The 12,223-nt window shown below is 37.8% G+C and overlaps 1 protein-coding gene across 1 annotated transcript; it reads left to right on the forward strand.

Moving 5' to 3' along the window:
* The first annotated feature begins 1,109 nt into the window (after positions 1–1,109).
* On the forward strand, positions 1,110–8,220 carry mtdha (metadherin a). The gene is made up of 12 exons (XM_084738858.1): positions 1,110–1,586; positions 2,793–2,891; positions 3,121–3,232; positions 3,522–3,689; positions 3,886–3,936; positions 4,213–4,386; positions 5,514–5,594; positions 5,804–5,875; positions 6,034–6,161; positions 6,488–6,598; positions 6,695–6,770; positions 6,967–8,220. The coding sequence occupies exons 1-12, from the start codon at positions 1,239–1,241 to the stop codon at positions 7,032–7,034; spliced, it is 1,488 nt and encodes a 495-aa protein (XP_084594984.1). The 5' UTR covers positions 1,110–1,238; the 3' UTR covers positions 7,035–8,220.
* The last annotated feature ends 4,003 nt before the right edge of the window (positions 8,221–12,223 follow it).

Raw genomic sequence — 12,223 nt, forward strand, 5'->3', positions numbered from 1 at the left:
TTGTCATTTTTAATGTACAATAAAATCAATAAAATGTTTTGTAAAATGAAAATAATTTCTTTGTGATGTATTAACTGCTCAAACAGCCACCAGAGTCACGACTGCATTCAGCAGGTTTGTTTTCAAATTTAATGGTGGTGAAATTATTCAGATCCTTTACTTAAGTAAAATTATTATAATACAACACGGGAAAAATACTCTGTTACAAGTAAAAGTCCTGCATTGTAAATGTTACTTAAATAAAACTATAACGTAAATAAAAGTATGTAAGTATTATCAGGAAAAACCCCTGATTGTTCTACTATATTTCTCATTACTTCTCATTATGTAAAAACAGGATTTTACTCTTGTAGTAGGTAAAGGTGGAGCTCATATTGAACTATTTTGTATATGGCTGCAACCTATGAGTATTGTCATCATGCATTATGTTTTTACATGAAAAAGTATTAAACAATCATCAAAATACCTGACAATTTATTTTCTGTCATTTGACTAAATGATTAATTAAATAATTGTTTCAGTTGTACTTGTACAAACTGTTGGTTTTGTGTGAGAAGTAATGAAGTAAGATGCACAATGTTTCCCTGTTGAAGCAAATTAAAGTACAGTACTTGAGTAGCTAAATCCACTTAGTTACTTTCCACCACTGAGTTAATATACTCAGTTACATTTCATCACTGTTAAAATGTGGGTAACTAGTTATAAATATGGTCTAAGTACATGATTTAAGAATGGACAAAACACTGAATCTAGCTAATATAGCTCATTTTATAACAGTCAGAATACAGCAAATGTGAATTGTAGGGATTTTTGTGTTGTGTTTGTTTGTTTAAATTAAATTAAATTAAATTAAATTAATTCTTTATTTTATTCACACACAAATATAATTACACTAAAATACAATAATGAAAAAACAAACAAATAAAACAATAATACTAATCAAAACTAACATTAACATCATTTAAAATAAAAACAAGAAGACAACAAGAAAAACATACAATGAGCAGGAAAAAATCATAAAACCAATCGATAAACAAATGATCCAAAACAAAGAAATACGTTAACAACAATACGTTAAAAAAAATAAAACGTAAACGTCAAGACATAATTTAAATAGTTGTAGTTTTACTGAGATTTGTCCCAACGGTCAGATTAGATTAGCCACTCCTCCGTTCGTTAGCATACGGATGCTGGCAATGATAGCTAACAGTTAGCTCGTGTTTTGGTGATTTGTAAAGATGGCTGGGGACTTTCAAGGTTTTGCGATGGAGAAAGCTGAGCTGCTGTCCAGCCGTCTGAAGGAGGCCTTGTCTCTGGGACAAGGATACGTCCAGGCTCAGTTTGGGCTGGATTTGGGTCTGAAGCCCGAGCTGTACCCGACATGGGTCATCCTTTCTACGGCCGCGGCGGGTCTGCTGCTGCTGCTCGGGCTGTCATGGGCCGCCGTCTGTGGCGCTCTGATCGTCGGGAAAAAGCGGGGATCCCCGGTCGCCCAAAGCAGCTGTGAGCCCGATAAGGCCAGTTCGGCTAAAACTGCCAAACCAGAAGAACAGAAGAAGAGGAACAAAAAGAAAACGACTGAAAAGGTACCGTAAACAGAGCTGTTGAATCACGGTGGCTCAATCAAAACAAGTACGTCTATAGAAGCAATTATTGCTAAACGAAAGCGTGTCAGCGTTAGCTAGCGTCAAGCTAATTCAAGCATTTATCCCCATTGTTATTTTATTAGTTAGTTAAGCACCCTGGATGTCTCATACACTATGAATTAGCTAACGCCAGCGTAGCGTTACAGCGCACTTTGTTTACACAACAAGTCATGTGCCCCACTTATAAAATGACACAAATAATCCAGTTAGCTAAATATAGCAATACATTTAATCGCTGTGTATTGTTTACATCAGGAAGACAACTATCTAAACTAGACTAGCTGTGTGGATAGTCAGCTGACGAGCCAGTAGTGATTGTTAAATTAAAGCTAGCGTTAGTTGGTTATTGTTAACCTATATTTAGTTTATGTATGACGACAATATTATAATAAGGGGTAATTTACAGTGAGCAGGTCATTAATGTGAAATAAAGCCAGACAAGATGATGCAGGACTTGGATCATGCTGAAGGGGTTTATTTCACAATAATGGCCTGCTCATAGTACATTATCACACTTACTACATGGTAACTCACCCCCAAAAAATATTTGGCCCACAATTATGTGACACAATAGCGATCTGCTCCCTGTGTATGTGCATGTATGTACCCCAAAACTCAATAATTTCACGCAAAATATAGTGATGTAACCTTGATTTTATTTTTCCTCCAGAGTCTATGATCAGAATTGTGTCCATAGTAACAGTCTGTTCTTCAAAACAATGCCCTGTTATACATAGCAACAATCTGCTATACAGAAATAATAGACCTTAAAAAAAATGAGGTGCTCAGATGTTTACTGAAGTAAAAGTAGTAATACCACAGTGTAGAAGCACTCTTTTACAAAGTACAAAAGTATTAACATTAAAAAATACTGAAAGTAAAAGTACTCCTGCAAGAATGACCTGTTTCAGAACACAAAGGAGAACGTCCTTTATTAAAAGTGAAGAAGAACGTCCTTGATTCTAGTGTGTTGTGAATCCCTAGTTCACTTGTAAGGTATAGCAAATTAAAATATATTAATGAAATAGGAATAAAAAATTAGTAATTCTGTAAATAAAAAAGATGGGTAAACAGATTTAAATGTTTGCTATATCACTGGATCATCAACATCATGTTGTTTATCTGATGTCTGTCTTTCTCCTCCAGAAGGCTCAGTCCAATGGACAACCAGTGGCCGTGGCTCAGGAGGAAATTAAAGTGACTGAGGTAGTTTCCAAGCTCACCTCACAGATCAAAACTGAGAAGGTATGTCTGGGTAGCTGCTGCCAGAATTATGGGGACCCGAAACTGTTTGTGGTTGTTGGTTGGCAGTGCAGCCACATAAGTTTTTCTTTAGGTTCACTAAGTTAGTAGCTATTTGTCATGTATTGCTGAAGCTCCACTTAAACCCAAGTCACATGATTTACATTAGTATAACCTTTTGTGCAACCCCATATTTAAGTTCAGTATAATTTTTATTTGTCTGTATCCACAGGTGCATGAGGTTCAGGCCCCAGTGCAGGTGAAGAAGAACAAGAAAAAGCCCAAGACAGATGTGAAACCAGTTCACCATGTGTCTACAACTGATGTTAAGGAACCTGATGATGGTAAGGTTCAACTGCGGTCAAGGGAAATTTCATAATTACTTCTCATTTTTAAACTGACTGTTTAGTTTCATGCCAATCGTGTTTTCAGTATTTACAATCTACTTGACCTCCCCAGTTTTAGTTAGCCTCACTTACTATATTTTTCACTCAGTTATGCTGTTGTAGTCTCTTGGTTAAATAAATAAGTATACAAATTGCATCCACAATCAGTCATCCAAAAATCTTCTTTATCACTGCACTGCACACACTAAGTCACCGAACCATTTAATGGGGTTTTTGTGTCCACCAGGTGCATGGGAAACCAAAGTCAGTAACCGAGAGAAGAAGCAGCAGCGCAGGAAGGACAAAGGCTCTGAGGACTCTGGTAGCCCAGGTGGGGTGGAGGTGCCAAAGACCAGTGTGGAGGCACCTGTAGCCCCGGCACCTACCAACACCAAGAAAAATAGAGGAAACCAAGGTATTCATTTGACAAAATTTTATGCTGCTGGGATTTGGTATGATGCTCAAAGACAAAGTCTAAGGCCTGGGCTCATCGTTAAAAGTGTAAATGTATAAAATATATAGCACGGGTCAGGCAAGATTTATCCAGTAATACTGCAGGTTACTCATAGTTTTTTTTTGTTTGTTGGTTTGTTTTTTTCACATTGATTCAGAGTCCCTGCATCCAAGAGCCACTGGAAAGGCAGATGCAGGTAGTGGAGCAGGTAAAGACAAAGCTAAACCATGAAACAGCTTAAAACTACTTAAGAGCTTGCATTTCTTTATTTCTTTTCAAAGTAAAACTTTGTCTAATATAAACACAAAATGGGGTATGTACATGAAAATGTCTTCTTGGATGTAGTAATTGAACTATTCTGTAAACAATAGCTATATGGTTTTGGTCGTATCCCTGAAATGCATAATTTTCTAGATTAAGTGTTGACACGCTGACAGAACTGCCAGTCTGACTGCATGTGTTCCCCCACTGTTTGTCTCTTCAGTGTCTTCCAGCTGGAGAGAGGAGGCTTCAGTCAATGGAGGAGGTTGGACCGGCATTTCCATGAAGTTACCAGGACAGATGGGTGCGATGGAGGGAGCCAAGTGGAGTGCCATCAGCACGGCTACACATTACAGCGCCCCACCTAAGACTCAGTCCTGGGCTCAGGAGACACAAGGTACCACCTCGACCCGTTTAGATCTTTTTACACCACAGATATGGATGGTGGAATTTAAAACTGTCATCACTTTCATAGTGAGGATTTGTTTTATTGTTTTGGTTCTATTCAGCTCATTGGATTTTAAAGTACAAAATAACATTGCTGAAGTGCTGATGTTCAGCTATAAAGTAGTTTGGAAGTAGTCACATCCAAATTGGGTGAATATTTAATGAATAGTAGTCATTTTAATCCTTGGTGGACCAAACAGTCCCATTCATTTAGATCAGCAGTGTGATAAGAATCTTCATCATACAATATCATTTGTGTCTGTGCAGTTACTTCATAATTGTTCACCGTGCTAGAAAGTCAAGACAGAGTACAGTAGCAGTTAAATAGTAAAAATAAATATAAATAATTACATTTTGACTGCTAAAAAAACAGTAAGATTATTCTTAAGTTTGATTTCACCCCTCTCCCTCCTCCCCAGACTAGCAGAAGCTCAGGCAGGTGGCAGGAACACTGCAGGAGCGCAAGACAAGCGCAACATTGGAATTTGACAAGCGACAACGAATTTATCAGCAGTTTATAACTATCGTTTGTCTGTCAATGTGAAGTTAAGCCTGTTATCCTGAATGCAAATCTCACTGCTCTAAACTGACACATTCTGGACTTTGAGTTCAGTCACTGCCTGCCCGCATTGAGATGTTACTCAGTTTAACCATTATAAACATCCACTTCCTCTATAGATTATTAATGATTTCTTATGTCTCATAAACCGACACTTACTCATTCTGTGAACATTTGGCATTAATTTGACCGCTAATTAATGTGAAATGGGCAAACAGTAACACAACTTAAAGACCAGAATAGAAATTTCAAAGGAGTTATTTCAGTAAATATTTTACAGATTTCTCCTTTAAGATAACATTTGTGAAGTGTCTATGTTAGCAGACGGTGAAATCAATGAGAATTTAAATCAACTATTGTCTTAACATGGAAACCCAAAATATAAAAAGACTTAATTATATGACATGACATAAAGTGAGGGAATCTTTTCTGGTAAGGAACCTTGTCTTCCTCGTGAATGTCAAGTGCAAGAACAGCATTCCAAGCATATAATCTGTGTGTCTGTGTGCTCTTATCAGCAGCGTGGAGCGGCATTGATGGCCGGATAAAGACTGACCTTAACCCTGTTTCCTTCTCCATGCTGGGACGAAACACCACAGGTTGGTGCAGTGATCAGCTGCCAGCTGCGTCACCCTGTCACATCACAGACTCTACTGCGATGATGTGTAATCTGCAGAGTGTCTGGTGTGGTTTCTCCACTTCAACAGCTTCCAGTGTTTTTAGTACTAATGACTAATTAACTTTTTTTTTTTTTTTTTACTTTTTTTTAACCTCCTTCTCTCTCTCAATCACCTTTTGTTTCTTTCAGACCCACTAGCAAATTCCGTGGAGCTGCAGTGGGCGAATCGCCCTGATGTTGATGATGAATGGTCTGGATTCAGTGAGTATCTCAGCAATCTACTGCACATAAAATCTTAAAAATAAGGATGCGTGTTTTGAATTTGAGGGATGCAAACACACCTTTTTCTGGACATGCATATATGTTTGAATTAGTAAGTTTTTGTTTGACTGCCATCCTGTTGATGTGAACTGTTTTAGATGGAATGGCAGCAGTGGACCCCAGCTCTGACTGGAACGCCCCAGTGGAGCACTGGGGAAACTATGAAGAGCCCCCTGTTTTGATGACATCTGCACCTCCACCGAAAGAGCAGCCTGTCCCCAGCAAGGTTTCCCTCTCACTCTGCCAAATTGCTAATTGCTCTGCCAATTGCATCTGTTAGACATTTCTAACTTGCATAGGAATTAAAAAAAACACATTTTAACAAGGTATTTTTATTCTCAGGATTTTATTGCCTTGTTTTCTTTGGTACATGATTAATGCAGAGATCACACTAACTGAATAATGACTGAAATTTTTTTGTAACAATGACTGAATAATAATTCAGTCATTTTGACAGATAAAAACACAATCCATTATAACGAGTCTAACGCAGCCTCTGCTCCTCTGCTTCTAATCTTCAAATAACCTGAACGTCTGTTTTTGTTCTGTCAGATATCGGAGGATGAGAAGGACCCTGAGGATCCCTCTGGCGGAGCAGCCAAATCCAAGAAGAGGAGGAAAAAGAAGAAGAAAACAGAAGAGGAGGCTGCATCTGAGGCTCAGGTAAGGGAAAAAAAACATGGAGCTGTCACATTAAAATCTGGCACAAAAGCGTGAAACTTTCTTTGATTTAATGTCATTTCATTTGTTTGATTGTAGACGGCGAGCGCAGCGCCTCAAGAGCTTCCTGGGCTGACATCCAAAAAGCAGAATCCTGGCATATCTTCCTCTCAGAGTATGTTTCAATAAGTCAGGGACTAAATTTGTACTCACAGTTCAAACAGTACAGTCATAGTAACAACTATTTATTCAATCTCTCTACTTTTCTGTACATTTCTTTTAAGTGCATACTTGAGTATATGTCTTTATGTTTAAACTGAGATGGTACTAAATAAAAGTTTCTAATTTTTTCATGTTGAATCTCTTTGCAGAGAACCCTGAGCAGATCGTGGAGCCTCCGAAGCCGTCCCAGAAGAAAAAGGTGCGAAGGGAAACATGAAGTCAGATCACAGGTCCATATAAAGCATATGCAAATGATTGTTAAACGTGTCACATGCAATAATTATCAGGTACAAGAGGTCCTTTCTTAGATACGTCAATGGTTTATCAGTTAACAAAACAAAAAGAAAACAAGCAGCGGAGATCACCTGCTTGGATAAATATAGTAATGAAATGAGGTCCTATGGACTAAAATCTTAAAACTTATTTGCACTATTTGCTACACTGCAGCCAGAGTGGAGTTTCAGGGGAGGCAGTGGAGGTACATGTTCATGTTATTATTTTTTATGGCATCGAAAGTGTTTTTTTTTTCTTCTAAGAGTGTATGTTTATATTGTTAACCCAAAACTACAAAACCGATATAAGTTTTGTTTTTTGTTCTATGAAAATTAGAGTTATGCATACATTTTTGCTCCCCAGAATATTGCACTTTGTTTTGTTTGCCATGCTGCTGCTCCTACATCAATTACTGAAATGTGTTGGAGTATGCTGCTTGAGAGGAGTGTTCTCAGATCAGGATAGATTCACATTTTTTTCAAGTTTAACTCAGTACAATACTCACATGTTTATATGTACTTTGAGAGAGTTAAGAGTTGCTGCAGTCATCCCATCTCTCCATACTGGTCATGAAGTGATACCCTCATAAAGCAACTGAAATGTAAAGAACGGGAGACAAATAATCCCCACTCGTCATTTTGTGCAAAAAATGGCTTTAGTGTTGTCCAGATTTATGGGTATTTTCCAATGTAATGGCTTCTTTAATACAAAAATCCCTCTGTGTTTCCTCTGACAGTATTTTATTGCTGAGGTGTGAGTGATACATCCTGGCAGTCACATACATGTTCTTGTGACAAATTCCTGACAATAAACTTAGACATGAATACCAGGACAAATGAACCCACTTGGTTTGGCTTTTCTCAGATTGCTGAAGCCTCACATTAGTTTTGGCTGAATTTACGACTGCACTTTTGCACGATAAAAATGCATTTTGTCATTTCTTGCAGTGTAGTCGCTCCGGTAAGGTATCACTGCTGTATGGGCAGCAGGAATGATTGCAGCGATGTGGAACTCATTCAAAGCACAAATTACATGTGAGTGTTGCATAACAGGATAGTTCACATTATTTGAAGTCAGGTTGTATGAAGTGCTTATCAATAGTCAGTGTCTTACCTACAACAGATGGAGGTGAACATTTTGGAGAAGCAGCAGGAGAACCAATGTAGGAAGCTGTTCAGTGTACCACTATGGACAGGGTCAGCAACAAAACATATTTTAGCCACCTAAACAAACAATATCAATTGAAGTGTATGCTATATTTAGAATATTTTCACTGCTTTAACTTGCTAACGGACAGCATTTTCTGGCAGAAAACTGCTATTATATACAAGCCAAATATTGCTCTTTCCAAACCAACCAAACTTCACAGATGGAATCAGTCATTTTATCTCAGAGAATATGGGCATTGCTGGTCTATCACTGCCTTCATCAGTTAGTTGTTTTTTTTCATTGTGTTTTAAATGGTTGCTTTTGATTAACATAAGTCAAACAATAAATGAAAACAAGCTAACAGATCAAATCAGCGTTAGACCAGCAGCCTCCATGTGCTGTGTTTTCGCTTAAAGGAGTCTGGTTGAGCAAGAAAGAGTGATATTTGGCTTATACAGCTGATTCTTCAGCAAGATAAATGTAGCATGCAATAAAACTAATATAGACCCTTTTGAGTGGACTTTTTTTTTAAAGTGGCTAAAATACTTTTTGCTGCTGATCTTGTCCACAGCAGTTTATTACTTAGCTTTCATTATGCTGTGCTCTTTGTATGTCAAAACTGTAGGTAAAACTTTGCCTACTGTAGGTAATACACTGACTATCAGTGGATACTTCATACAACCACAAATCAAAAAATCCAAACTATGCTTTTATCCCTTTAAGGTTGCCTGTGATTTAATGTGGCATTTCCCAAAATCTAACCTTTGAGAATAAAAGCTCCTTTATGAGGAATGGCAGCTGCGGTCAGTTACAGCAGTGGAAAGTTTCACGGCTGAAAAAATTATCCTGGCCATTGAAACTTCTCCACAACCGCTCCTGCAGTGTAATCCACCTCTTCACCGTCCGTCCCTGTGATAATGTGTTCCAAACATTTGTAGTTTTGCCAAAACGTGGTTAAATTGACTGCTGTCCGAGCTTCAGAGCAAGCACTGAAGCGGTGTATTTAGTCAGGGTTGGTTTAACTATGATGATAATATTTAGCACACGGACAGCTGAAAATTTGTCAGATTTTTTTTTTTTTATTTGGACGTTCTGGATTAACACTGGGACTGTTAACTATAATGTAGAGAGCACAGTAACTGGTATGAACCACCAGGAGGCAGTGTAATGTGAAGTAAAGGAGTAGTGGGGATTATCCCATACAGCAGTAGCATTGTCAAGTGTTGTCCCTCTACTTTTATCATCCCGAGTGTGTCTATCTTTATCTGAATTGACTGTGTGTTGATTTTTCTAGAGACTTGATTGTTAATTCTGCACTCTATATGATTTTTTTTTAAAAAGCATCTTTCTTCCAGTTTTTTGTGCTAGAAAAAGCCATGCCATATGTACAGATTGTAAGGGCTTTTTCCAGTTCTGTGATTGCACTGTGCAAAAAGGCTGTGTTGAGTTCCTTTTGATGTCGATGAATTGTTTTTTACTACCTTCTTGCGGAATGTGAAATGTGTAATTTTTTTGGTTTGAATCTGACTTCCAGGATGTATGAAGGGGGAATCTTTTTTTTTTTTTTTTTGACAAACTGAGAATGAAGACATACGTAAACATGTGATATGGAGCAGCTTTAATTCCACAGCAGAGTTGGTTTTAAACAACAAACACACACAGACACACACAATTACACAGATATAAAAGGAATTTAATTCCATTGCCTTAACCTGTAGTTGTATAGAAAGTGCATTGGCATCCTTTTTTATAGTTTCCATCCAATTGCAAGTTTTGATGTCAGAAATTAATTTCATCTTGCATGACTTTGATAATAGTACTTGTGTACATGAAATTAAAATGATCTCTTGCTTTAACTGTTAGTACTTTGTCCTGAAGTACCACTCAGTGTATATATACTGTAATAGCTTTTTTAATGAGACAAGTTGCAGCTTTTTTGTGGGCATCCAATTTAGCAGACATTAACAAGAGTCTGCTGTTGGCAGGCAAAGAGCCTTTAGTGCTTCAAGGTGTTGATCAGCTGATGTTGGTAGACCTGATGTAGAACAAAATGATATCTTGCTGTGGCTTCAGCCGCCCTCTTTTCGTTTAATTTTTACTGATGATTAAGACGAATTCAATCAATGTATTTATATGCTTGTCTCTAGGAAATGGTTATGTGAATGATTTTGTTTAATGAGGAGATACAAATGATATTTCTATGTTTGTTTCGTAAAATGAGATGAAAAATAAATGAGAATTGCTTGATATCACATTGTCACAGAAAGGCATCTTTGTCCCAAAGGTTAACTTACTAAAACTATGGTTTTCATTGTTTTTGTTTTGTTTTGTTTTGTTTTGTTTTGTTTTGTTTTGTTTTTGTTTTTTGTTTTTTTTGTTTTTTGTTTTTTTGGTCTTAAAAGTAACATAACTGTAAGATCTCTTATTTTATCTTGCAGGCAACTTTTCTACCATTACAAAACAGTCAAGTTGTGATCATATCCAGTATGATTTTATGAAGTACAATGTCGGTGACTTTTCTCAGCTCACCAGTTTTTCCAGAGGCGGTAAAGCTTGTTATATCCTAAATTGAAACAAGGATGAAAATAACTAAAAGACAAATATTTTAGAAGGGTTTAGAGGCAAAATATCCAAAAACAATGCATAGACTCATACAAAAAAAAACTCTGTTCTCTGTTTTCCACACAGTAAACTCAACATTATTGTATTTTACAGATGTTTTGAAGCTACAGTACTAGTACAGTAGAAATTCTGTACTGACATGGCAAGTAATTAAATAACTAAAGGATTTTAATTGCTAAGTAAATTAAGAACCAGGGCTCCTCAGGCCAGTTGTACTGTATTTAATGAAATGAGTTGTTATCCTGAAGAAGTACTGATGATTTTACCACGTTTGATCCTGTTTTCATGCCAAAACATCCTTAAAGTAATAATTAAAGGAATATTCTTTCAGCAGAATTGCACACAAGCAGTACTCATAGTAGATGGTACTTCCTCCCTGTCCAATGGCATCTTGTTTTCATGTTTCCTGTCAAACTAATCTCAAATCTGTGATTAATACAATGAGGATTCACTATATGCCATGGTGCAGATGTGTGTCAGCAGCCCGGCCCGTGATAGGCCCTGGTGGCAGTGACCCTCCTGAGGCCAAACCGCCGCCCCAGTCAATGTGGCGAGGCAGTCGCATGGCACGCTTACAGCGCCTGACCTCCTTCATCTCATCAGTCTCTCCGTCCCTTATCTCTCAGTTCATTTAGGATTTACCCGCTTTTAATCTCTTACAATCTCTGGCTCGCTGTCCATTCACCTTCACTTCAGACAGAGATCACGTTTTATTTTTTTCATTCTTGCCTGCCAGAGGATTGTACTCATTTTTCTTGTTTGTGCGTATGAGAGGCAGATATATTAATAGTGGAGGTCACTCTCTAATGGATGGTACTGCAGTTGCTCAAAGCCGTGCTATGAAAATCACTCGCTAATGCTGTTTTAAAAAAAGATCCATCCAAAGTCCCGGTGTCTGGAACCAACTGGCTTCATAGAGTGCTGTCTGAAAACAAGTCAGTAGAGAGTGGGATCCTTATTATTACTATTATGACCAAACTAATAAATTTATTCACCCAAACACTGGCTTTGGGTTTGTATTGTTCTCCAGTAGGTCTGTGAAAAAAGGATTAAAGCTTTGTATTTCCGGTCATTATGTCAGAACTCTCTCTGCACGTACGTGAATACTTCTGTTCCGTATTTCAAACACTCGGTGGTTTTTTTATGGGAAATCTTTAAAATGCAGGAAAAATGGACCATCACTTTGAGATTTTCCTCTTCAAATTGCGTTCCAGCGTTTTATAGAGGTGGTAGCCGGGTCAGTGTTAAGTCATGGCAGGGGAGGAAAATCCACTAATGTGACGATGATGCGGACTACCCACCACAGCTTAGAGCTGTGGTCAGTGGCCCATCTGTCGGGCTTGATCCAGGATCTTTGCACAG

The sequence above is a fragment of the Lutjanus erythropterus genome, chromosome 16 (genome assembly GCF_056507025.1).
Source record: "Lutjanus erythropterus isolate fLutEry1 chromosome 16, fLutEry1.hap2, whole genome shotgun sequence".
Lineage (NCBI taxonomy): Eukaryota > Metazoa > Chordata > Actinopteri > Lutjaniformes > Lutjanidae > Lutjanus > Lutjanus erythropterus.